Below are 27,997 nucleotides of genomic sequence, written 5' to 3'. Positions count from 1 at the left end.
TTTGGATATGAAATATAAAATCCATGATTTGGGTTTACTACTTAACTTTTTTTCAAAAAAAGAAAAAGTTCAGGTAAAGTGCTGGCATATTACCTCCTGAAGGGTTCCAGCTTTTGTTATCACTGAGCAGTTTATACCATAATAGAATCCACTTGAATCCTGGGAAATTATAAAAGAGGAATCCATTTCCATTTATCACTTCCATGACTAATGAGAAATTCCTTACCTTCTTTAATTTACCCAGAAACCCTAAACTGCCTTAAATACTGGTTAAATATAGTTTGGAGCTGCATGTTTGCTGAGATGATTTCATGTTCCCTCTTGCCCCCGTGGATTTCATTGTACTTACCTCAAGTTGTAATTACACATTTATTTGTGTAGTTCTTTATTTCTTCAAATGTCTCATTAACCATGGCTTGTTGTTTGTCCTCTCCCAAATATACATCAAAATCTTCTGGTTTGCCTTAAAGGGACATGTTTTTCTAACATTTTCAACCTAGGATAGTTGTGAATTGAGGAGAAGAAAAACACCAGTTTGGGTTAGGAAATGCAGTTAGGAAAACGTACACAAAACCAAATATCAAAATAGTGCCTGTTGGCAGAAGGTTCTGTTCTCTCACACACAGAAAATCAAGAGTCAGGTTGTCAAGGCTGGAGCAAAGCTGGAGTTACTAGGGAGCCAGGTTTCTTTTCTCCCCCTATTCTACCATGAGCATTCCATTTGTAAGAGCACCTCATGGTCCACTGTGGCTGCTAAAGCTCCAGCCATGATATATGACAGGTGACCATCCACACTCTTTAATGGAATCAACCTAGCAGTTTCACACAATCATTTTATTATACCTTCTGGAAACAAATGTAGTCATTTTGGCCCAAAGCTGCTAGGAAAGCTGAGAAATGTCACCTAAATTTGGACACATTGCTACTGCAGGTAAAATTGGGATCTTGTTATGAATTAAGAAGGTAATGATGAGGAGGTAGGCCATTAGTAGTCTACACCATATAATTGAGAACTATTTTCATCAAACTTGAGAAGAGTTTTCCTTTAAACAAATAGTAACAAATGAGATGAGCTCAGAGTTTACAGAAAAACAGGTCTCAACATTTTACTTTAAAAAAAGTTACACCTTTGCCAGTATTGTCTCCCATATGATTGTGTCTCCTGCACTCATCCCCAGGGTCAGGCAAACCAATGACTTCAGCTCAGATGAGCTTTCAGAAATAACTGGCAATTTTTAGTGCTCTCTCCCGTATGATTCCTACCTAGAAAATTACATTTTCCATCCACTGTCCACTGAGAAGATGCTAACTTCTTATAAAGCAGTCTTTTCTTATTTAAAAACTGAGTTTCATATCATGCTATTTCAGTAGTATGAATAATGCTTCTAGTCACATTTGGTAAAAAAATTTTTAAAAACTTTAAAGAATCAGCATCCTCAAGGCTTTCCTCGAGTTATTAATCCTCAAGTTATTTAATCTTATTTCATAGACATCTTTTTCCCAAAAAAACTGCTCTTCACATACTTTTTTTTTTTTGCAGTGCTGGGGATTGAACCCAGGGTCTTCACAGTGAGCTACACCCTGAGCTCTTCTTTGATCTTTCATTTTGAAAAAATTGCCCATCGTGGACTTGAACATGTGATTCTCCTGCTTCAGCTTCCCTGAATGCTGGGATTCTAGTTGTGTGCCATCACACTTGGCTCACAAACCTATTTTTTTCTAAATATGAAATTCTATGAAGGGTGTATTCACTGATCAACATGAGAGTAGTCTAAAATTATTAGCCAGCATCATTCACACTGTAACTCACTATATTATTATTTTGAGCATGCAGAATGAGTCAGTAAACCTAAAACAAATATTCTATTTGCTTGCCTTAGAGAGAAAAGTAGCAGTGAAAAGAACTAGGGAAAAATAGGTCTCTTCTTTCGCTGTCTCTGCATTAAATCAGTGTATACATTTTTAACATCTATGCCCCTGAATGACTGAGTAGGTAGTTATTCACAAAATAATAAGGTAAAATGGAAAATAACTGATTTATTAGGGGAAAAGCCACTGGCCTCAAAATCAGAAAACCTGAGTGCGGATTTCAGTGAAAGCTTTTTCAGTCTCCTACGGCAACACTGTAGTACTTTCCTGTGTAAGTCGGGAAGAGCACATTTGATCCTTTACACCAACAGATTGTGATGCCTTGTGAGTGTAGGGACTCTTTTATCCTTGAAAGAACAAATCTAGCTTCTGGGATTTAGGGTATAAGAAACCATCTAAACACTGACAAATACAATTTGCCTTTCAGTCATTATCGATATAACGTTAGGCTTCCAGAGGATAACAGTACATATGAGAGGAAAGTGCTAGCTAGCTAAGAAACAGTTGTCTATAATTTTAAAACATTCGACTTTCATCTACCTTGACATCAAAATAAGGCTTTTTGCAGAGTTTTTTGGCTTTTGTTTTTGTATTATTGCTTAGGATTTAACTCAGGGCCTTCACTCTGAGCTACATGCCTGATCCTTTTTATTTAGTATTCCGAGACAAGTTCTAAATCTGTAAGTTCTGCGAACTGAACCTCAATTTGTGGTCCTCCTGCCTCAGCCTTGTAGTTGGTTCTTATTTGAAACCAGGCTGCCCCACAGCGTTCAGAGGAATGTTAACGCAAAGACAACCTCACGCACCTTCTGAGGGGAGCCTGAGGCCTCTCGAAGTGTGCTGTGGTCCAAGCGTTAGCATGAGAGCCCTTGCAGCACCCGTGGGCACTGTGCTACCGCCAACCCTGTCGGGAGCTAAGCACCCCAAGGCAGGGCTCTTCCTCACCCCTGCGTTAGTTACGTCACCAGTGCCTAATGACATGCCTTGTACAGGTGCTACAAAGGGCAGCTCAATTAAAATGTTGATTGCAATTAGAATAAATGCAACCCAATAGAAATGGCAGGGAATATTGATGCTTAGTCAGATATCTCGAGAGAAAAATTCCTCTGAAATATGGACAATGGCAAAGCAAGAACGCTTCCTGGGGACCTAATCCCAAGCCCAGTCTTCTTTCCTGACTTCATGTATCGAACACTGTCAGCCAGCCAGGAAAAATACACAGACACAAGCAAACGCAGGAAGGAACCTCACAAGCCTATGAAGCACCCCGTCCCAAACACTGGTCACAGGGTCCATGCAGTACAGCCACCAACATAGCCCACTTGTGAGGCTTTCATGTCTTCGCTCCAGGTTGAAACACAGGTCTAACATGCTGCCTTTCTTTCCTTAGTGGATTAGAAGGAGGAGAAATGATGCGTGATTAATACACCAAAAAGAAGTAGAAGTGATCATTAATAGCAAAGGGGGTAAAAACACCCCTACGAAAAGCATCCATAAGGAATTTCAGTCAGTCTGGAGCTGATTACATATTGGGCAAAGGGCTTTCCACATCCCAGTATCCCTCAGGGAGAGTCTGAATGACAGCCTCCGGTGAGACTGATGTTAACAAAGATGACCCAGAGTCACAAAGCGGTGACATCATCTGCAGTAATCTGGGCAGTACGTAATTGATTTGAAAGTGCATATGATGGACTGTGGCATAGTGTCCAGTTATTGAGTTCTGTGTCCCCACCCAAGGAAACAGAATTTGTCCCCACCCGACCCCACCGGGCTCCACCACATGGCTTGCTTTGACCAGTGGCAGATAACAGGTGTGCTGGGTGCACGTCCCAGTCCCTGCAGGTGCTGTGCGTGGCCCTCGGAGCTCCCACCAGCACCCTGAGTCTTGCTGAGCCAGCGCCGAGAGAACAACTTTTCTCACCCGGGGCTGCTGCCTCAGTCTGAGTGCTAGAGCGGGAAGACGCAGGCGGAGGGCCAGCCCCGGGAACAGCGTCCGTGTGCCACACAGTGAGAAGTCACGCTGTTTTGTCCTAAGCTGCTGACCTTAGGAGTTTCTTTTTTGTTGGTGGTCTGGGTCTAAGTTTCCCAGGCTGAGCTTGAACTTGGCATCCTCCTACCTCAGCCTTCAAGAGTGCTGGATTAGCAGGTGTGCATCACCACGCACAGCACGGGGGTGTTGCTTGTGCAAGTGAGATCTGCCTTAGTTACACATGCTTCCTTTGTGTTTGCTTGTTTGAAGTTGGAGCCTTTACACAGTTTGCATGAGGTATCTTGGTAATTCATATATCTGGAGGACACCCCCACCCCCACCCTACTGGGATAGATAACTGAGGAATTCCTGTCAATAGCCGGGTTAAAATCTTGCTAGAGGAGATGGTAGAAAAACAACCAGGACCAGCCAAGTGCAATCTAGTAAGCAGATTGTGCCTCCTCCGCCCAGCAAGCCAGGAAGCCGGGCCTCCAGGAGGGCTCCCATGGGTGTCCCTGCTGGAGCTGGGGACTAAGTCCTGCCAGGGGAGGGTGCGGAGGGAGATCTCAGTGGGTGGAATTTCCGTGAACTAGAGATACTGAGGGTGACGTCATCAGGGTGTGGGTGAAGGACAGCTGGCAGCCACCTGCCCTCCTTTTAGAAAGTTCCAGGGTTGGGTGGGGGCGGGTGGATCCCTCGGATCACAGGCACAAAGAGAAAAGTCAAGTCCGGTCTTCGTCTCTGGACAGCGAAGCGCCCCAGTTCGAGCTCAGAGCCTGAGAATAACCGGCTTCGTGACTATGCACAAATCGCCTTCTGCCTCGGCAGCACCAAGGATTAATTAATCGTGGCAAGTTGTCTGGAGACTCCACAATGCTAAATACAAACAGAGAAGACCCCCTAATTCATGGAGTTGTGACTCGTGGTCTTGAATATTCATGTTCAGCCACGCCAGGCCACTCTGTCCCCCGGCAACGCTGCTTTGTGCTCCCGAGCTCCAAGGCATCCCCTCCTGTTTGTAAGGCGGAAAGGACTTGTGCGCGGTGTGGGGCTGCAGCCCTGATGCCTGCTTGTTCTTTGGGCAGCACAGGGGCCTGGAAATACCAGCGACACCTGAAACCCCCCCACCGTACCCGAGCCCACATTTCTCCCCATTCATGTTAGCGGTTTGAAATGCTTTTTTTTGTTTTGTTTTGTTTTTGTTTTTTTCCGGTACCGAGAATCGAACTCATGACCTCGCGCTTGCCGGTCCGGCGCTGGGCCGCTGAGCTAAATCCCCAGCCCCTCGGTTTGAAATTCTTTACACATAGAAGATCTTTACCTTCACTTCAAGGGATTCATATGAAGGGATTCAAGTGAATAAAATTCACTTCAAGGGAAAACAAAAACACAAGTTACGAATAAAAAAAAGACTGTCGTGTGAGGTTGTCCAGCTCTGCCCCTTGCTGTGTGATTTGGGACAGAGTCCTTGATGTCCCCAACTCTCCATTTTCTCATTGTAAAAAAAGAGTCATAATAGCATGCATTCCACGCAGCGTGGCCAGGGTAGAGCGAGCTAATGAGCCGGAAGTGCGCGATGCATGGCTCCTGATGTACGGATTTTAGCGAAAACTGTTACCTGGTAAAGGTTAAAGCTCCATCATCTCAGAGGAGAGCCAGAGGCTGGAGAGCAAAAGGTACGGGCCGGTCCGAACGGGGTGGGCAGCGGCATCCGCGGAGTGAAGAAGGAGAAGGAGATGAAACGAAGGGCGAGGAGGCACGGATGCTGGGATCAGGTGCGCGCATTCCCCGCCGCATTCTGCTGGCTGCCGGAAGCTACCCCTGTCGTCAGGCAGCAGGAAAGCCCAGGCCCCAGATTCTTTCCTCTTCTGCACTGGATGTCAGACCGTGTGTCCCAGATCGGGGTCACATGTTTTCTGGATCACATCGTTCAGTTGATGCAGAGAGTGTCTTCTGCTGTGGGATCTGTCAGGATCCCAGAGAGGAGCTGACAGGTGAAGGTAGGGGGTTTGGTACTGTCAGAAACAAGCGAACACAACTGAAAAACTAGGGTGTGGAGGGGCTCCATTAAAACCAGTCACAAACAAAACCCCAGCGTGCTTATAATCTACAGCTACAAGTTTGAGGCCAGCCTGGGAGTCTTAGTGAGACTCTTAAAAAAAAGAGCTGGGAGTGGTGGCACACCCACATAATCCCAGTGCTCACGAAGCCGAGGCAGGAGGATTGCTGTGAATTTGAGGTCAGCCCCAGCTACATAGTGAATTCAAAGCTAGCCTGAATGACATCATGCAAACCTGTCTCAAAAAAACCAACCCCTCCCCAAAAAGAGTTGGGGACCTAGGTCAGTAGCCCTGGGTTCAATCCCCAGTACTGCCAAATAAATAAATAAAATTGGTCAGTGGTAAACCTATCTTAGTGCATAACAATTGTTGAGTAAATACAACAAATTTGAACATTGCTCTGGGCCATTGTCAGATTCCATTAGTTTAGTTGTGTCAAGTACCGGAGGAACCTTATTCCTTCAGACACGGAAAGAGACTATATACAAGGGGCTATTCGAAGGTCACTTGAAAGCTTCTCAAAAGATCGCTCACAGATACGGGCTGAGGCAGGTTCAAGGTGTCCGATGGTAAACTCTTTAGTTGCTGACACTAGGAAAGACCGAGTGTACCTCTCAGCAACTTCATGAAGAACAGTCTTCCAAAGCAGTCCTGCCAGCGGTGAAATCATTGATGATACAATCCTGCGCATGCTTAGCTGCCTCAGACATCCACCTTCATGAAGACATGAAGCAGCTGCTCTGCTGGTCCTCTCCTTCCCCTTTGCAGTGCTAGTGGGTTCATATGTTCCGGACCAGTTCTGCTGGCATCAGTGGCACCTGGGAACTCAACTAGAAATGCAACTTCTTGGGTTCCACTTGCAAGTCTGGAAAGCTAGAGTGAGTAAGTAGCAAGACCTCTGGGGGATTCTGGTGCATCTTTGGTGATCAGAATCCGTATGAATTATGTTCTTGAACTCGGGGCCCTTGTCTAGTGGTGGAATGACTGAGATCCTCTTGCATAGCTCTTTTAAAATATTCTGTATTCTGAAATTGGAAGCTAAGTGTAGTAAGGATGCTTCTTCTTGGAAGACTAACTTCCTCAAGCTCTAATTGCTGGAGGGGAACCAATGACCAAATTGCCAGGGAATGGGAAGAAAAGAAAAACGTATTTGTATTATAACTCTAGTCTGAATCTTGGTCTTTCTTGTCTGGCTTTACTCTCCAGTAAGACTAGTGAGCAATTTAAATATGCACATTTTGGGATATTCCTGAGTTGGATTAAATTCCAACACAAAAGTAGTGGTACATAAGGGAATTTTTCCTCAGTGAATTTGGAAACTATTGACGTACAAGTAGCCTGGTGTGAGGACCAGAATCCTATCAAATCGACCTTTGTTTTTTCGTCCATGAATGAAACTAAGTACAATCAGGACATAGAAAAAATGTTCAAGGAAAACACAGAAAACATGCGTCAGGACTGGAAATCTTTGTAAGCTTTGGGGGTCTTGGCAAATGCCTTAGCCAGTCTTAGTAGCTTTTTGAGAATCCACTTTTAATGGTTACAAGTGATATTTTGAAGTTGTCACATGATGTCATTTGGCACATTCATAAATGTTTCACTATAGTGGGCCAAGAGCATGATACACTTGAGATTCACCACTTTATAAAGGATTTTCTAAATAACCCAAGCTCCTCCGTATTTGTGGTTATAAAATGGTTGCTGCGCTTTGCTAATCTGCTCATCAGTGAAAACTATTTCCCTTCACTGTAACACACAAATTATATAGATATAAACCTACTCCAGACAACAGGGGAGCATTCTTTCTTTTTGCTTTTGTTAGTTAGAAAGTAAATATCATCTATCCTCCAATTAAGTAAGTGTACCGATATCATCGAAAGTACTTTCTTTTATGGAAACTCAGATACTAAAATCAACCCAACCCTGTTGCATTATAATCTCTAATACCACATCAGGTTTTAATAAATCTCTCTCTTTTTTTTTTTTTTGGTGAAACACATGTGCTTAAGACTTCATGGAAACAAACCAGTAGAAAGAAAGGATTACTTAAGATGACTTTGAAATATGCATTGTTTGAAATGGCCTCTGGTGACCAGCTTTCATGAATGCCTGATTTACTTGAGGGGCACATCATCTGGTTTAATTATATCAGCCCCTTTGTGTGACAATCGCTGTTCTTGTGTATGCTGAGAAGTGAAATTTTAAAGCAGAGTTGTTTAGCGAGAGAATAAATTGTGGAAGTGGGATACCACTGGGTGTGTGTCGTTTAGAGCCCTAAATTAATTCTCAGGATTGGTCCAGCAAAGTTTGTAGATACTCCACTAACAGTAAACATGAGTCTTTTCCAAACATCCATGGGCATAGATCCTAGTCTGAGCAAATAACTCAGGGAGATTTATTTTGCAAATAAAACCGGTAATCATTGAAAGTGCTAATATGGCTCTTAAATTTTTCATTCTATAAATTGGTACAACTTACTACCCCTTATAAAGTTTTCTCTTTTGTAACAACAGAGTAAAATGCTAAGTTTTTCATTACTAAAAAATATTTTCCAACTTCTGCTCTGAAAATAAACTAAGAGAGTCATATTCTAAGTTTCAGGTCACTGCAGGTCTTTGATCCGAGGAGCATCATGTGAATCTGTAAATGTTAATGAGTTTATGATTTTGGAAAAGCCTACTATACCTCCTCAGGTGCCGTTCCATTCCTATCTCTGTTCAGATAGTGATTTGAGGTAGATCGATAGGTTTGATTGGACAAGAATGTCATAAGTCAGACTAGATGTCAATAAAAGCAGACAGGCAATTTGTATTTATTGCATGCTTTATGGCTAAGATTAATGAATTAATTTTCCTAAAGATGCCTGCTCGTTTCTCAGTGTGCTCTACTGTAATACTTTCCTTGACTGCAGGCCTGGATTTCACTGTGCACTTGAGCAGAATGGCTCAACTGAGAAATATAAAGCTGTGCTCATCAGCTGTTTGGAGCTAACTATTCAGCCGAAAGAGATCCAGTAATCTAAACACAGCACAGAGTCTAAATGATGAGCAAGTGCTCCACCACTGAGCTTACCCCTGGCCCTCAAAGATGCATATCTTAGTCAGCCACAGTGGTGCATGCCTATAATCCCAGCACTCTGGGTGGCTGAGGCAGGAGGATTGCTAATTCTAGCCCAGCCTGGACACGTTAGCAAGTTAGCGAGAATCTATCTTAAAAGAAAAAAGACTGGAGCTGTAGTTCAGTGGAAAGGCCCCAGGTTCAATCACCAGTAGCAAAAAAACTACATTTTTTGCTGTTATCTCTCACTTTCAACTACTGTCTATATATTCTCTTCCTCTATGAGAAGACAAAGAGAAATATAGAAAACATAAATTTACCCTTTCTGTAATGCAGCAGTACTGGAATGAAATGGAAAATAGACTCTGTCCCTGTCCCCCACCATCCCGCGGGGACACCCAACACCGACAATCCTATGAACCTTTTCAAGGTTTCTTCCAACTTCAGGTCCACAGCGCTGAGAGGAAGAAGGGGCGGACAAGAGAAAGGGAGGAGAAAGAAGCAGGGCTGAGGAGGATCTCCTCATGTAGCCAAGTATTTCCCCGAAGATGCGCCAGGCCGGGGCGCGCACTTTCTCAGCTGTCGCTGTTGTTGGAAGAGGATTTATGAGCTAAGGGGAATAAAAATGTTATTGCTCCAGAAGGAGACTGCTGCCCATCTTCTTTACTCCGGGTCGTGATAAATTAGATGGGGGAACAGGCTTTCTGGGGATTGACAATGGATGAACTTTGCCAGGTATGGGACTGTAAGGAGGAGAAATTAGCTCCTTCATGGTTTCCCGTATATCATAAAGATAGCGCATCCCAAAAGCTTCCTCCAAAGAAAAGCACTGTATGGGAGACTTGAGGGGCAAAAACAGGGAGAAAGGGCGTGTACACTGACCCTAAGAAGTGTGTGTGTGGATTGGCTGTAGGGGGGTAGGGAGCGTGGGGCTCACTTCTTGATGGTACGATCCTGTTTCGCTTCGCTCTGACAATCTGTGTCCGGGCTGAATTCAGCTCTGAGTAGTTGCAAAATCTCTCCTGCTGTTCCAGTTGGTTTCAGCGTCCCCTTTTCTCTAGACTAGCTAGTTAGTGACATTATTTTGTCCTGGAAGTAATTCTCGTGCCCCATCCCAGAGAAGTTTATTTGTGTGATGAGTTATCGTGACCCTGTGTTTCACATACTTCAGATGTGTGAGTGTTCGTCTGTAAAATTCTCTGCTATCCTCAGATAAGAACGAAACACAGAATGTCATCCCTGATCAACAGCTCCTAGCTGAGACCAGGCATTTAGAACTGAAGATAGTTACAAGGCTTTAAAGGGAAAAAGGGAAGAAGTTTGTGACTATGGCCACATCTGCACTCTTAGAGGTGAAAGTCTTAATTATAGAACCAGATAGACTACAAGCCAGTAATTCTCAAACCTTTGGGTTCAGGATCCCTTTATATTATTACATTAAAATTTATTGAGGGTCCTTCTCTCTGAGAGCTTTCAGTTATGTGCAGATTATAGCTCTTAGTATTTGATGATTAAAGCTGAGGAGTTTTTCTTTTTATTTCATTTAATTAATTTATTTATTTATTCAGACAAGGCCTCACTAAGCCGCTATGGGACCCGTCTGGCTCAAACTCTCCATCCTTCTGCCTCAGCCTCCCAGAGTGCTGGGGTTATAGGTGTGCACACTACACCCAACAAAGCTGAAACATTTTAGAAATATTTATTAAGCCGAGCATGATGGCGCACGTCTGTAATCCTAGCATTTGGGAGGCTGAGGCAGGAAGATCGTTGCAAGTTCAAGACACCCTGGGCTACAAAATGAGCTCAAGGCCAGCCTGAACTGCATAATGAGACCCTGTCTCAAAAAGACAAAAAGAAAAAAGAAAAAGAAAAGGAAATATTTATTAAATCTTTTGAAAATAACAGTAATAGGTTACATGTTAACTTAATGATATGTTTTAGCAAGAATAACTGTATTTCCCAGACCAAAAGTTTAGTGAATAAAGTGACATTAGTTCTGCATTTTTTATTAATCTCTTTCATGTTTGTTTCAATAGAAAAGTGCTAGGTTCTTACACAGTATCTCCTTCTGCATTTCAACCTCTTGAAATATGTTATTTTGGTTAAAATACGGGAAAAAAATCTGTCCTTTGCTGGATAAGTAGTTGGAAAAGTAGAGGTATTTTAATAGCTTTTTCAGGTACTTATAGATATTCTTCTTTGATATTACAACAAAGCCTGAGTGGTGATAATTTCTTTAAGGTAAGTTGTAGTAAGAAATCTGATGCTGTGTCAGTAAACTCTTAATACTCTTACATTAAAACCCAGTGGTTGTCTTACACTTGGAATAATTTTTTTTTTTTTTTGGTTTTTCTCCTGTACCGGGAACCGAACCCACAACCTTGCGCTTGCCAGGCAGGCGCTTTGCCGCTGAGCTAAATCCCCAGCCCCCACTTGGAATATTTTTGACTCCTGTGATATTGTATTTTGTCGTCATATGGAAAATACTGGTTTCCTGAATTATGCAAGTATTATGCATGTTGACACATTTCACGCTGCACTATTAAAAAATAGTCACTGCCGACACCCTCAGAAAAAGCTTCAGCTTTTGGGAAATGCCAAGCTCACCGTAGCAGATGCACATTTTCTGAACTTGTGATTTTGGCTTGAAAGCTCAAAGCCAAATACCATCAGGTGTTTTTTGTTTTGTTTTGTTTTTTGGTCTTTTTTCTTTAAATAGTAGGCTTATTTTATTCTTTGTTAAGACAATATTTGCCAGATGTCTGAGTCTGTGTGATTATTTAAGTAAAAATAATTATTTAAGTAAAACTGGTGCCTAAGTGAAGAAGTGAGCTCAGACATGAAAGTCCACATCTTCTTCAAAAGACAGCCATGCATTGCTGCAGCAGTGAGGGGCTTCATGAGGACCTCCTGTTTTTGCAAACAGAACACGCAAAAGAAGTTGGTACCGAAGGTCAAGAGTTAATAAAATGAATCCTTTTACTGACCCATCCTAAGTGAAGCCAGCATACCTTCTAACTGTACGTGAAGCTTTAGTTATTCGTACTAACACAAAGGCAGCTCGCCCACCGTGCTCTTGCATTAGGAGTTGCAAGTGTCAACAAAGTAGAAACACAGTTCATGTGACAATATTCTTATCAAAAATAATTCTGACCTCATGGACCCTAGACAAGTGTCTCAAGGACCCCCAAAAAGTGCCACACTACACTGAAAATCTTGTCTGTGGACAAAAGGAGCAAGGCTCCCTTAGCATATTTGACCATTATCTCTTTCTTAGCTTAGTTTTATTTCATTCTGCAATGCTAAAGGTTGAACCCAGGACCACTCACGTGCTAGGCAAACGGTCTACATCTGAGCTGCACACCCCGTCCCAGCCAGCACTCTCTGTAAAGACCTCAGCACTAACTGCCCATAAGAGGGAGGGTTGGTGAAGCCAAAGCTCCCCTCAAACCTATTGGAAGGTGAGGGCTTCAGTATTCTGTGGCTTTGCCAGCGCGGCCTGTGTGAACTAAACTTTCTCTCCAGTTAGCTTAAAGCCTTCCCATTTTTTTCTTCCGTATGTGACTGGAAACATAGAATGCCACATGCACTGTTTCGGCTGACTGCCTTGAACAGCATCCTGTAGACTTTCCACACCAATTGACCAAAGCTACACAATTGAGGTTTTCGTTCTATGGCTTGGAGAAAAGACAACTTGTATTCTGATCCCAGTGTGTGAATACAACACCATTCCTCAAGCTCACTTTCCCTGGGTGAGAAAAATCTCTTTACATTTCTCCCGTTTCCTCCTGCTCCTCAAGACAAATTGTTAGTCTCCAAGGACACTTGTCGTCTGCCACAAAGTCTCCAATTCAAACATCGCATCCTTGTCTTCCTGTCAAGTTGCGTTCTGTCTGTCAGCTGCCCTCTCCCCCCTCTGCTACTTCTTTTCCTTCTGGAGCTGGAAACCAGGCAGAGAGGGGATGGCAGTTCTAAAAGGTCATTTCTCAATAAAGAATTGCCTGGGCATAGTGAGTCCACCCCACCCCCGCATGCTGGGGCTTGAACCCAGGGCCTGGGGCTTGAACCCAGGGCCTCGAACTTGGGCACTTACTAGCAGGCACTCTGCCGCCTATCGGCACCCCCAGCGCTGCTCATGGGGGCCCCAAAGAGGTGCTTGGTGTGCTTCGGGGGAGGATGTGAGGCACAAGGTAGAGATGCCCTTCACCAGACCTTTCTGAAGCTTCAGCTTTTCCCTTGTTATTCAATGTATATGCTTTTACAAATAAATTCCTAGTATCCATAATAAATCTGAGGCCTGGCATACAGTGTGCTGAAGGGCACAATGTTCCATTCAGACGGGAGGGGTGAGCTTTTGAAGTTTGTTGTGCACAGTTTATCGTGTATTTCAAAATTGTTAAGAAAACGGATTTTAAATGCTCTTAACACAGAACTATAAATATGTGAGCTGATGAGTATGTTAATTACCTTGATATAATAAATTCACAATGTGCAGATAAGTCAAACATTACATTGTGCCACGTAAGTATGTACAAGTATCATCCATCCATTAAAAATAAAAACTTTAAATGAAAAACAAATTGTGGGGGCTGGGGATTTAGCTCAGCAGCACAGCACCTGCCTGGCAAGCGCAAGGTCATGAGTTTGATTCCTGGTACCCGAAGAAAAACAAAAACAAAACAAACAAACAAACAAACAAAAAACAAGTTGTGGCAGCAACAAATGTAGGTCTCTCTGTACCTTTAGCTCACCAGGAGCAAAGGTCACTGAATGGGCAAAGACTGCATCCACTTTGCTCTCCTTTTTCTTTATTAGGGAATGATTTCTGGTACAGTTTATACAAGGTGCCATTAAGGCTGTTTTTCTTTTTCCTAAAGGAAGAAGTAAAGGAAATAAGATAAAGAATGACTAGGAATGTTGAGTGGGTTCCAGGGAGTGTTGTCGGCGTTTTAATTGTCAAGAACTTCTCGTTTCATGTGTGGCTGATTATTTAAACTCAAGTGCCGCTGTTTTTCCTGTGCCGTGAGCTGTCCTTTCCCGGTCACCCCTGTCCGGAGAGGTGGCTTGCTCCCATGGCGGGTGCAAGAAATCCCTGTTCACTCACTCTTGCAGGCTTCGAGAGGTGAGCGGAATTTTGTTTCTTAAAGGACTAACACTGTAGGAAATACCTGTGTTTAACTATTAAACCAGCCCTGAACTTCGTGGAAACAAGCTGTTGTCTGACATCTCATTTCATTTTCCTGTCTTCGTGCTTGAATCAGGTTTCTCATGATTTAAAAACAAACGCACCGGAGCCAGTCAATGCAGAGTAACTGCAGGCCTTTGGTGTTCGGCAAGCACAGCAATCATCTGAATGACCCTGGGTTATTAAGGAAAATACACCTAATAGCGCCTATAGACTTCCAGAACCACAGGATCCACTGGAATTGGCTTATTTTTTGCTTTATAGATAATGTAGCTGCCCAGGACCGTCTTGCTGCAGACTCAAGGTTTTCATTTTAAACCTTTTTTCTTGTTGAGTCTCTCTCTCTCTTTCCCTCTCTCTTTCTCTCTCTCTTTCTCTCTCTCTGTACACACAGTGTAATTACAGGCTGTAGAGTGAAAAGCATTAGAACTGTTTACAAAACATCTCATAAAGTTTTAAAATAATAGGGGTGTGTGTGTGTGTTTGTATAAAACTAAGCGATGTGTATGGCAGAGATAAACAGCACACATTCTTTCTCTTTTCAACGCCCCAGGTCCCCTGCAGAAGTTAGAGCATGGGATGACTGATGGAGCTTACACTTAACTAGCTGTGCTTATTGATCAGGTGCCAATTTATTGTTGCAGATCAAAGTGCACATCGTCAGGTGTGTGGGGGACAGAATGGCTGTTGAAGCAGGCCGCTATCTAATTAATTTTAGAACAGTTTAAATTCCCGTAAAGAGGGTTCCTCAGGACATTATCAGAGAAAGATTTTTTTTAAATGAGCCCTTTGCTATCATTCAGAAGTCCAAGAGAAAAGCTTTCTGCAGATCAGTGTTCCAAAGCGAGAGGGGCATTTTTCCAACCCTTTCAAAGTCTCTTTCTGTGCGGCTTTGCAAAGACTTTTGCCGCCCTCCTCTCTGGATTGCACTTATTTATTTTTTGGCGTGGAAGGGTGGCCACCTTGGAGCCAGTCCGTCGTGTCGCCCCGCAGGCTCAGATCTGCTGCAGCAAAGTGAAGCCCGGGGGCTGTCCGTGTCTGGGTCTGGACAGCAGGCAGCCTAGTGACGGACGGTGAGTCACAGGGGCTCTGCCCATTTAGGCGCCGGCGCAAGAGCCCAGGAAACAGGCTGGACAGAAGGGCCAGCCCCGCCTGCAAGAAGCGCCTTTCCCCCTGGTGATTGATGGGAGACACTTAGGAGCTTTTCGGGGGCTGGAAAAGGTTGTTCCCTCAGTCACTCACTGTGAAGTCTTTGTGAGCAGAACAGACCCTGGTGGGTAATGAGTGACGTAATGCAGGTAACGACTGACAGCTTTGCACTTCGCTCTGCCTGATAGGTACTCAGTGTCTTATGCAGGTGAGTTAAGCTCCCCAGCACACCCCTTGCACACCCTTTCCTGCACACAGACACACCGGTTTCCCACACGGCTGGCACTGCCCTGTCCAGGATTAATTTTGCTGGGAGCATTTAAAGTATTATCCTAGTATGAAAGGGAGAATGTGCTGACACTATTTTATGGAGCTGATTAAGAAATACAGACATTATTTGAGTCGTTTTCTAGCCATTCTGCGTGTTTCCTTCTGTCCCTTTTGGAGAGAAAAAGAAAAAAAAAATACATAAAATATGTACACACCTGATACGCTCTTTCAAGACACTACTTCAGATCAAAAATGTGCTTCAAACCCCTTGACTGATGTTGCTTTTGTATTTTCTCCTCCCCCTTCTAGGACTCCATCTGCAGCTGTTCTGAATACCTCCGAGTCTAGAAATTGATTATTCAACCAGGATACCTAATTCAAGGTATTAGCTCTTGTCAGAAAGCTTTTACGTTTGAGCTCTGTGCTGCAAATTATACTTTGGCATTGAACTGAAGTAGGAAAAGTTGGACTGAGAATAAAGGAGAAAAGTGAATTTGCAAAATAATCAAGTGCTTAAAAAACTCCGCAGCACTTGTGAGGGTTTGCTGCTTCTGACTCATTTACAACCCCCTCTCTGCCCGTGGATGTGCCAGTTCTGACTTCTTTGCAGCCCTTTTTGTGCAGCTGTATTCGGGGTTTGGGTTTCATTTTAGTTCTTCCCTCTCGTTTTTTCTCTTGACTGTCCAGACCGCCAGAACTCGGCAGACAGACATCCTGTCAGCTTTGCGACCTTGGACCGAGTACCATGAAGTATCCCTGCCGCGCTCTGGTGTTGGCTGTCCTGGGCACAGAACTGCTGGGCATCCTGTGTTCGACTGTCAGGTCTGCGAGGTTCAGAGGACGGACCCAGCAGGAACGGAAAAACATCCGACCCAACGTTATTCTGGTGCTCACCGATGATCAAGACGTGGAGCTGGGTGAGACACGGGGTTCTGCCCTTGTTAGTCTCTTTGTCCCGATGATTTTCAGACCCTCAGGCTTGTCGGGCACGCGCGGCGGGCACTTGGGGTTTGCCCTTACTTGTGGTACTGCCACAAATACTCCAGTGTCCACAGTGACCCCGTATAAGCCAGAAGGCATTTGATGTGTGTTTTAGCATGACTTTTCTGGGGTTAAGCTTTCAAAATAGTCTGAGGAGGGGCCCAGGAGAGGACGAGAAAGGAGGATGCGGAAAAGCCTGAAGACCATAGAGGTCAAGGAGGTGCTCGCGCACCTTAGAAACTCTGGACCGAGAAGTTTATAAAACATGAGGCCGAAGTTATTTCAAGGACCATGAGAATGTGACATTCTATGCGATTCCTATGAAAGTAGATGCTAAAGAAACGTTTAATGATCATTATTTGTAGAACGAATCACTTGTTCAAGTTGGTTGTGAAAATTGCTCGGTCGTTGAAAGCTACGGCCTTTTTTGTTGTACTTTGAGACAAGCTCTCAGTAAGTCGCCCAAGCTAACCTCAGCTCAGCTGCTGAGCAGCCAGGATCACAGGCAGGCACCGCCGCACCATGCAGCTTACTTCCTTCAGTGGTCCGTCCTACAGTCTTGTCCAGAAGCCTATGGCCAAGCTCTGCCAGTGGACCTTAAGGCGGGTAGATGCCCCACGCTGTCCTTGCCACTCCTGGACCCCTCACTCAGCATACTTAACCATCACATTCGGCTTGAACGTGGGCGCCACCTTTCAGGCTTGGCGCCGCAGAGCGTGCTGGGCTTCTTCACAGAGCTCCTTGCTCAGGTTCTTGATGACAAAACCTTGCATGCTGGACTTGATCCGCATGCCAGTGTGCTTTGATTTCCAGTTGGAAACCAGGCCACGGAATTACAACAAAGTTAACTCCTGGAGTTGAGACGGAAGCCAATGCACAGAAAGCCAGCAGGAGTCATAACTGTTGAAGTTGATTTGCAGAATCTGCTCTCTTGATTCATATTAAAAAAAAAAAAAAAGGCGGGCATTGAGTTTTTTCAGGTGACAGCCGCTATGAAAGGTTGTGCACACGCGACGCGGGAGTGTGCGTAGGATGGTTTCACCTTGCCTGACAGTTGTCTTACCCGCTGAGATCAGTAGACCCTCCTTCCTCTTCCTGTTCTCCTTCCACTCCCAGATTCCCCCTAACTGAGTCGCCTGCCCCCTGTGCCCTGCAGACCTCCCCTCCCGCCCACTGCTTGCTCCGTGTGGACAGGTGTGCTTCATGCAGCTGGTCACTCGGGCGGGCTCCTTGGTGAGCCTCTCCGCTCTGCAGGCGAATGAGCTCAGCGCTGGCCAGTCTCCGAGGCTATTTCCCCGCCCCACTTCCCACTTTTGTAGAAGCGACTTCCACTTTCCTGGAGATGGCTGGTGGCTCCATCTCCCTCAGCTCTGTCCCACACCCTGGTACATCTTGTCCCCTCTACCTTTTCCACCCCACGTGCTCCTCATGACCCAGTTCAGGCTTCCCACTCTCGGGTGTGGTGTGCCTGCAAGATACCGCCTTCTCCAGCACTAACTCGATGTCCTTTGAGCTCCTGCGTGTGCCTCCAGCCTGGCCGCATTCCACCGTCCTCTCCCGTGCCTGACCCTTCCACTTAACTGCGGGCCACTAGAGGGCGGGAGTCTGTTTCTCTTTTTCTTTTTTTTTCTTTGAGGCGTTGTCTCACACGAGTGTAGGCTGGCCTTGAATTCACTACGGAGCCCAGGCTGGCCTTGAGCTCACTTCGATCCCACAATGGATAACCCATCTGATCAGGAGCCTGTATTCTTTATGTGGCAGTCTCCACGTTGCAGTTGTGCTGGGAATATAGTAAGGGCTCCAGATTCTTGAGAGAGACCCACGGGGCCTGAAAAAGGCTAATCGAATTCCCACAAATGAGTGCAGGTATCCATGCCCGTTGTGAACTACTTTATCAGTAAGCAGCACTGTCTCTGAAAGTAGATTGAGGAATTATTGCAGAAAAGTATTTTTAGCAAAATTCTAATTTTCAGCCTTGTACTATAGCACATTCATTAAATATTTGTGGAGTAATCACAAGCACTGGATTCCAGTGGACACGAGTAAACACAATGGTGAAGGGGTGTAAACCAGGCTCACTCACCCCAGGTGTTTGCTACACACTTGCCTTTTCTTCCTTCCTTGGTTTTTCTAGTCAGAAAACAAGCCTTCCAGGTAACTCTATGAAATGGTCTGCCTTACTTTCCTCAGTATTTATGCATAAGAAAACTGAAGCAAGGTGGGTGTGGTGGTGCATGCTTGTAATCCCAGCACTCGGGAGGCTGAGGCAGGAGGATCGTTGAGAGTTCAAGACTGGCCTGGGCTACAAAGTGAGCTCAAGGCCAGCCTGAACTGCATATCGAGACGTTATCTCGAAAAGACAAAGAAAAAAGAAGCCGGGCGTGGTGGCACAGACCTGTAATCCCAGCACTCAGGAGGCTGAGGCAGGAGGGTCATTGCAAGTTCAAGACCAGCCTGGGCTGCAAAGGGAGCTCAAGGCCAGCCTGAGCTGCATATCGAGACCCTGTCTCAAAAAGACAAAAAAAAAACAGGCTGAGAGAAGTCGGTTACTTTGTAGTAAGCTAGTAAACGGTGACACCAGGACCTGTGTTAGCTACAGTCTCCAAAGCACACAGTTAACCATTTGGCATTCTGTCAGTCAATCCACCAGCGAACATTTAGTGAGCTCTTACTAGAAACAACCTGTACGTGCATCATATTGCTCTAGGTCCTGGGAGAGAGAAGGGGCGCTTAAGAGGGCCCTTACTTCCTCAAAGGCGTAACAAGATGACTGTGAACCAAGCAGTCCAAGGGTCAGCGGTTCAGAGATCTTAGCAGAAATGGGATGCTTTTGGAGTGGTTACTGCTTGATGCAGTTCTTTGCCCATCATTCTGTAATATACTCCTAATCCTTTTCAAACCTTCTGCTCTAGATTTTGGTGTTTTTTTATTTTTTTACCATCTTAACCATTTGTAAGCAAATAGCTCCATAGTGTAGTGTTAAATATATTCAGAATTCTTTTCATCATACAAGACTAAAATTCTTTTTTTCTTTTTCTTTTTGCATTTTTTTTATTTTAAAAATAAAAGGAGGAAAATATTAACAGACAGTCGACATTTTACAAAATAGCAAAGGAACAGTACAGAGTTACAAACAAAGTGGTAGGGAATTAACAATGCTTGTTGTATTACATATTGATACCTTCAAAGTGGTTTCTCATGAAAACAGATATAGACATACAAAGCTGATCAACCAAGGACTCATTGACAGTTTCTTTCAGCAAAGAAATACAAGACAGTAGAACAGCCATGTTAACTATCTTGCATATACATACATATAAACTTTCTCCTTCTTTGCCTTCTCTTTTCCCATATCCCAGTTATCCTTTACCTTTGAGTGCTTTCCTATCAATTTACAATGTCTATCGTATCTCCTAGTTTAAATTTACTCTTTCAGTCTTTACAAGACTAAAATTCTATACCCACTGAAGAACAACTCCATCTGCCCTTGCCCCAACTTCTGCCCTGTTCTGGGAACCCTATTCTGCTCTGTGAATCCTACTAATCTAGGTCCCTTTTATAGGTAGAATCACACAATATTTGTCTTTTTATGACTGCTGTGTAGCAACATAGCATAGCAACCTCAGGATTCCATCTGTGTTTTAACAGCCCTTATTAGGGCTGAATAATATTCCCTTCCAGGAGTATAATATGTACCACATTTTTTCTCCATTCATTTAAAGTTGAAAATTTGAATTGCTTCCTCATTTTGGCTGAGGTAAACAACGCTGCTATTAATATGGGTGTGTAAATGCAATATATCTCTTCAAGATCCTGTTTGTAATGCTTTTGCAAAGGAAAATCCTACCCAAAAGTGGAATTTCTGGAGTCTATGATAAATTTATTTTTAATTTCTTGGGGAACCACCTTGCTGTTCTCCATAGCAACTGTAACATTACTGATTCCTTCCAGCCATGTACATGTGTGAAAATTTCTCCACATCCTCATCAGCACTTGTTATTTTGATTTCTTTTATCTGTTTTCTAGTAGCCATTCCAATGTGTGTGAGGCAGCATTTCTCTGTGGTTTTGATACTTTGGGTTTGTTATGTGTTTTACTTACATGTAATTTTGTTTGCCAAGTGCTTCCACAGACCTTTGCTTATGTAAAATGTTTGCACCTGTACTGCTGCAGGCAGTTTTGGCTTCTTTACCTCCAGAAGACTACAGCAGACTTAGAAAAGACTTAGAAGAACAATTATACTAAATTTTAATAGAACATTTTTCTTACTGGGAAAGAATGAGACAATTCTACCTCTTTGTCTGGAAAGACAAAGGGCGAGCAGAGCTATAATCAAAGTTTATGAAATAAAGTTGAGAAGGGAAGCAGTTGTTCAGTATGAGTGGAGGCCACTCCCTCAACTTTAAGGACAGCTAAAATAAACTAGTACTTTGTGAAAAGAGCTAGACACATAAGGAATTCATTAATAGCAGTGCTAGAACCTTCCATGTGGGTATACTTCATCATTTTCCAAAGAATATTCATTCACAATGATGTGAATGAACATTATCGTCCCATCCAAGTTGGGTGGATAAAACCAAAATCATTATCCCAGAGGGAGAGAGTCTGTGGAAAGCTTCATGACTCACACATGGGCCCCTGACTTCTAAATTTACTTTTGCCAGAACTTAAAAAGCAGTTCCTCAGGTTGTGCCTTCATCCATAAATAGTTCGAGTTTGTAGGCCAAGATAATGAGTGAAAGACCCCCTCCATTTTTTTTTAAACTAAGAAAACACGCATGGAAGCGACAGATACAAAGTTCACAGCAGTGGTTACTTCTGAGGCAGGAGTGATAACCAAAAGCATCTACAACATCCATATTTGATCTTAACATTTCAATATTTGCATACTTACGTGTCTGAAAGAAATACAGTCATGTTTCACTTGCTGACAGTAGGAGATGTGTTATTCATTCTTTTATTCCCTATGCCTGAAATATTTTATAAATCAAAAGAAAGTCTGAAATTCTCGATGGACTCCTTTAACTTTCTGAGACTAATCAACAAGAGAGAGACTGGGCCCTAAATCTTTCCCAAATGGTCCCTTATTCCCACGCTGAGAAGCAGAGCATCACATGGATCGGACCATTGTTTTAACTCAGTGCGGTGTTTCTCACATTGCGCTGATGCTAAAACGCAGCAACCCTGACCTGATGACTCTCAGATCAGGTGGAATTGAACCATACGTTCGTGGCGATTCTTTTGTTTCTTTAAAGCAGAGGTCACATAACTGGTTCTCTAGACTGGAGCTTACACATAGATGTGTTGTGAGACTAGCTTATTTTTTTAAAAAATTAAGCTAATATTGTCAAAATTAGGTGGAGAAGAAGGAAGACCTGCATTTGCATTCCTATGAGACAGCCACCGATCAGCCAGTCAGAGGCCTGGTCCCAGGGCAAGACCTTTTCCCTTTCAAAGAGAGGGAGGAGGCCCTGTGATTTCTCTTGTATCTGGCTGCCTTCATTGCCTACTTTGTCCTGTAGCCCCGTGGACACGCTAACTTCCATTCCTGTATCTGCCACCCTCCACATTTCATGGCCTTTTGCTCTCTTTGGTGAGGGGAAGGAATAGCGAGTCTTACTGACCTGGAAACATTGCGAGCAGACTGACTATCTTTTCTCGTTCCTTTCTGTCCCCAGCTTGTCTTTCCCCTTTGGTTTTAGCTGAAACCATCTGTATTCCACCTGCCTCCACCACCGATTCTACAGCTTTGGTAGAAAAATACACTGTTGTATCGTGTTTTTTATTTTCTTGTGCTTTTAGAATTAACATTCAATCGATCAGTAAAGCTATTTTTCACTGGGGAAATGTCACTGTTTAATGTTCCATAGTTATTGTGGAATTAACTGCTGGGGTGAGAAAATAGCAGGGCTACCTTTAGTGCAGACAGCTTGGGTATTTACCTTGAACTGTACCTCATCATAAAACAATGTTATCAACGACAACCCTACATAATTTTTTTTTCGGGCTGAGGATCAAACCAAGGGCCTTCAGACTCTCTACTTCTGAGTTACACCTCTCCCTCAAATCCTGCACAGTTAATAAGAGTAGTTATTTGCTTGTTACTATCGTCAAACAATCCACATGGAGGTGTGTCTGTCTGGGAGGACAGGTGTCTATCCCATGTCTGTGGGACTTCCATAAGTGACGATGACGATATTTATTATTGTGTTTCTGGTATTGTGAGTTTTTCTGGCACACAATAATTAATAATCAAATGCTAAGATAATTGAACCAGGACAAATAAATCTTTGTTTTAAAGTTTAAGACGTTAGAGGAATAATTCCAGCTCTCTGTGTGATTTTGGTCACTCGGGTGAGTGGGAAATGTCCTGTTTGACCTTTTTCACACTGATGGTTTGGGGGTCAAGCTGTCGGAGTGTGCAGAGTGACTGAAACTTGGGACAGTTCCCTCCGGTCTCATCTTGTCACACATACCATCCAAAACCCGGTCTTCTAGGGGCTGGGGATTTAGCTCAGCGGCACAGTGCCTGCCTGGCAAGTGCAAGGTCGTGAGTTCGGTTCCTGGTACCGGAAAAAAAAAAACCAAAAAAAACCCCAAAAAAAAAAACAAAACCCGGTCTTCAGCTTTGATTTTTAATTCAACTAAAATTTCTCCTCTTTTACTGCATTTATCTCATTGGTGCATTTTAGACATACCTAGTGATAACATGCATCATAGAGAATTTGTACCTGTACCTGATACATCTTGCTCCTTCTTATTTTCCCATTCCTCTCCCCTTCCTTCAACCTCTCTTCCCCTGCTTATTTACAAAAACTTAATTCAGCTGAAATTTCAAGCATGGGGAATTTATTAGATTCCTGGAGGCTGCCGCTTCTCTGCTCCCACTCACCACTGACCTATCCAGCATCCGGGTGCACAGCTGCTAGCTGTCACAGCATCCCCGCCCTGCAGGAGCAGTGGCAGATGTCCCCAGTCCCCACCTGGAACTCTGGCTCTCGGACAGCATTTCTTGGCAGTCCTGGGGCTCAGCTGTGGCCTGGACCTTCCCTGTCACCAGTCCAGCTCAGTGAGCAGTGTCCGCATGTCGGCTACTCAGACCTACCCTCGGTAGCTTCCTAGCATCCTCCGCGGCCCCCCTTGCAGGACGGTTTAAAACACTCATGGAGTTGGGATTTTGTTAACATCAGGGAAGAGCGATTGCAAGGCAACATCCATGTCATAAAACGTAGAAAATGTAATGGCCTAGCTATTCCTAACCCAGCTTTTGGAATTCACCTGTGGACCTCAAAGAAGTAGATGAGAAAGGTGGAAGGATGTGGTGGAGTTGAGGTGATCACAGCATGAAACTGTGGCATCAGGGGGCTGGGGATTTAGCTCAGTGGCACAGCACCTGCCTGGTAAGTGCAACTTCGTAAGTTCGATTCCTGGTACCAGAAAGAAACCAAAAAGGAAAAAAAAAAAGAAACTGTGGTATCCCTCGGTATCTGTAGGAGATTATTGGTTCTAGGACCCCCAAGGTTACCAAACACAATCCTCAAGTCCCTTCTGTAAATGATATAAAACTTGAATATACCCCACACCCATTCTTCCGCACACTTTAAGCCACCTCTAGATTACTTATAATACCCAACATTGTAAACACTGTGTAAATAGTATTGTTTAGGGAATAAGGATGAGAAAAACAGTCTGTACATGCTCAGTACAGATACGAGTTTTTAAAAAATATTTTCCATCTGCAGTTGGTTGACGGTACAGTGCAGATCCTCTGGATAAAGAGGGCTGCATGTACAGCCACTTTACCAGCCAGTCTTGCAAGGAGCCCCTTTACAGCCTTATGCCTTTGCTCCTCAGCATCCTTGTGAACGAGATAGGAGAGCTATCGTTAGCCCCATTTTACAGATGAGAAATGCAAACCAAAACCGATTAAGTTCCCAGCGTGGTGATGCAGGCCTGTAATCCCAGCACTTGGGAGGTTGATGCAGGAGGATCATTGCAAATTTGAGACCAGCCCGGGCTACAAAGTGAGATCAAGGCCAGCCTGATCAGCGCTGCTCCAAGTGTGGTCCACCAACGGGCAGCATCAGGGTCCCCTGGACACTTGTGAGAAGTGCAAGTACTCAGGGTTCATCCCAGATTTACTAGGGCAACATCTCCAGGTGGACGTGAACTTCTGTGACTTCATATGCTCTTCAGGTGCTTTTTCGCAGCTGGACAAGCATTGCCTTAGCATCTTTGCTGAAGAACTAAGTCCCGGCCTACTTTCAGGAACTGCAGCGGTAGGACTTCGCTGTGACTGCTGCCCAGGGGCATGGCGTGTCCTCAGCCTTTGCGGTGGCATGTGAACTGGCTGGCTCAGGACTTTCGGAAAGAAATTGTTTAGGTCCTCTACACAATTAAGTCCTGTTAATTAGAAAAAGTGCGAGCCTCAGAATGAGAAAAGAGTCCTGGCTAGGGCTCTTTCAGCTAAATTTTAGCCCCAGTTTTTATATCACTTTTGACTTCCAGTCTGATTCCCACCTCATCCTGCATTTGCAGTCCAAATGAGTGTGAGCTGGGGGGTGCAGCCATGCAATTGGGACCTGGGGGGACGGCCTGCAGCTGCATTCCTTTTTTATTTGAATTCAGCCAAGGCCCATAAAGGAAACGCAGAGAGCTCATTCTTTTAAATGGACTATTACGCAATGAAAATCCATCATTGGTGTTTGCTATTTTCCCCAAATTCAAGACACAGGAGTGCGTAAGGACTGCAGACATCGCAAGAGGAGAGAGGAGACCAGTGGTCACCTTCACCCCCACTTCCACAGTGGTCTGTGTCCAGGGTCCTTCCCCTGTATGATCAACCAACACAAATAAAAAATACAACACTCGTGAAGTGGACTTCTTTGAGCCACTGGGCGTATTCTTTTTCGGTCACTTCTCCACCGCCGAAACAATTCCTTTTCCAGCTTTCTCCCTGTGCTGAAAACTTGGAGGTGTTGGTCCGCTCACAGCCCTGTGGTGAATGACAACATCGCTTGGATCTGCTTCTCAGAATCTGTGACAGAGTCACCGTGTGGTCCAGATTCTCTTCATCCCGAGGCTGGATGGCTTCGGCAGCTTCTTGGCTGTACCCTGGATGGGCCAGCCGTGTGCCCGCCTCAGTCCATGAACTATACCTTCACTACGGTGCCTCTCGGTGGCTTGACTTCCGTTGCTCATGCCATCAGGAAAGAAAGCACCCTCCCTTCATTTGGTCTCTTTTATTACATCCAAATATCTCTGCCTAGTATCCATGCTATGTGCCTACTCTGCCTTCTATATCCTTCATCATCAAGAGAATTCTCTTTGTTTTCATGCCAGGAGACCAAGGTGCCATTTTCGTGGCTCTACTTGCTCTCTCCGACTTCCATATCATCCCTGCCATCCTCCCCGTGTCCCCAATGATACACTCCACCTGTCAGACATTTTCTTCCTTCTTTCCCACCATTTGTCCTCATTTCTCATTTCAGAACGCTAAGCATTCATGCGTCCCCTGTATCCTCACATGCACTGGCATTGCTGTGTGCACAGCTCTTACGGACGTGTTGCTTTGCAAATACTCCCAAGCAGTTTCTGTATGTAGGCTGTTATCTAGGGAGTGTACAACTAAAGACCAGAGGCTGAGAATTTTCCTTTTCTTTTGCTAATGCCACACACTGGGGATGAGCCCGGAGCACTGAGAGTGGAAGTATATGGTCAGTGTGAAGTGGGCGCTTACTACATGTTGTTCGCTGACCACAAACAGTTGCTTGATCCCCTGAAGACAACAGAAGGGAGAGGAGAGAAAGAGCGGCTAGGGGTACACCTTGAGAGCATATTTAGAGCGCTCCCGAGAGACCCGCTTAGAAACCTCCCTCCTGGCTTCATATGCATCATATGAATGGAAAAAGTTAATACGTGAAGAAGCTGGCTTGACCGCGGCTTTTTGGATTGTGGCTCGCTCCTCTTCTGCTCTGAATGTCGGCCTGGTTTGCATTACGATTTCCTTCCTTGCTGGAAAACATAGACTTTCCCCCTTTCTCTGGAAGGAGGGAGACCTGCTGGAAATCTGAGGCCCCGGGATTCAAATGCAGTGGGCTTGGCTGGGGCAAGCAGTGCATTTCTTGACAAGTCCTGAAAAGACTATTGAATTCTGGCCGGTGCTTTTCTGCAGGGTTTGGATGTGTTTCAGCTGCAGAGCTTGGCTAGCGAGCGTAATCGAAATAGACTTTTCCCCTTCCTTAGCAATCTTAGGCTCCCCTTTCATCCTTACAGTTAAAATGGAATATTTTACAACAGTGCAGATACTTTGAGTGCAATAGAATCATAAGTCACTCTCAAGCAAACCTCCTATCTTTCAAAATTACATGTAAATGGCTCAAAGTAGAACCCGGTGGTCCTGACCTGATAGAAAAATTGGCATACATTTGGTTTGCCTGCTAGAGGATCCTTTTTTTTTTTTTTAAATTAAATACAGGAGCTTTGGTAGAAGGCACTTTTATCTAATAGGGGTTTCCCCCCCCTCTTTCCTATGATTAATATATTTTATCTAATAATCTCTGCGGTGTCATTAGCATTCTCCCACGTGGTAGGCTGGGGCTTCTGATACCCTGCATAACAGGCTATTGTTCTGTGTAATCTTCAAAGGGCTCTTGGCCTTTGAATCTGCTCCATATCTAAAATTCTAGCTTTAATTGTCAGATTAGTCTGCTTCTTTTTTTTTTTTTCTTTGTGGTTAAGAATGGGAGAAGCTGAAATGTGTTCATTATTCCACAAAATACTTGAGACGGTAGGATCCCAAATGTTTCATTTTGTTCTGGAAATGAGAACTCATCAAACTGTACACTCCTTTAATAAGTCAGGCAAACAGACACTGGGTGACAGGATCTAAAAGGGGGTCCGGGTGGTGCACTTTGTGAAACAATGCTGGAATTGTGCCTTTCAGGGTCTCTGCAGGTCATGAACAAAACGAGGAAGATTATGGAACACGGAGGGGCCACCTTCACCAACGCCTTTGTGACCACACCCATGTGCTGCCCGTCCCGGTCATCCATGCTCACCGGAAAGTACGTGCACAACCACAACGTCTACACCAACAACGAGAACTGCTCTTCGCCCTCGTGGCAAGCAGTGCATGAACCTCGGACCTTTGCTGTGTATCTTAACAACACTGGCTACAGAACAGGTAACATGCAAAATCTCTAGCCTGTGAACCTCGGTATATGTCACAGGCAGAGGGAAATACATTGTGTAGTGTAATGCATGTGAAACTCCAGTAAGCCTCTAAACCAAAATGGTCCAGTTTCTCTGTCAGAACTCTCTCCATATTTCTGTATTTCTGATCTGTAATCTGTTACTGCAGTGGAATTCCTGAGACTAGCTAATTTATAAAGAAAAAAAAGTTTATTTAGCTCACAATTCTGGAAGCCCCATAGTATGGAGGTGGCTTTTCTTTTT

The 27,997-nt window shown here is 44.2% G+C and overlaps 1 protein-coding gene across 8 annotated transcripts in view; it reads left to right on the top strand.

The window, feature by feature from the left end:
- The window catches only part of Sulf1 (sulfatase 1), a 164,596-nt gene that overhangs the window by 76,395 nt on the left and 60,204 nt on the right, over nt 1-27,997 (top strand). For all 8 annotated transcript variants that reach the window (XM_013518198.1, XM_005392113.2, XM_005392114.2 and 5 more), the window contains 3 exons: nt 15,869-15,941; nt 16,247-16,476; nt 27,486-27,725. In XM_013518198.1, the coding sequence (XP_013373652.1) occupies nt 16,305-16,476; nt 27,486-27,725 (412 nt within the window). In that variant the 5' untranslated portion in view covers nt 15,869-15,941; nt 16,247-16,304. The remainder of the gene's footprint in view (nt 1-15,868; nt 15,942-16,246; nt 16,477-27,485; nt 27,726-27,997) is intronic.

Source organism: Chinchilla lanigera, unplaced genomic scaffold (genome assembly GCF_000276665.1).
Source record: "Chinchilla lanigera isolate Chin_1 unplaced genomic scaffold, ChiLan1.0 scaffold00043, whole genome shotgun sequence".
Taxonomy (NCBI): Eukaryota; Metazoa; Chordata; class Mammalia; order Rodentia; family Chinchillidae; genus Chinchilla; species Chinchilla lanigera.
Note: the sequence above shows the minus strand (reverse complement) of the source record. Positions and strands in the feature narration are given on the sequence as shown.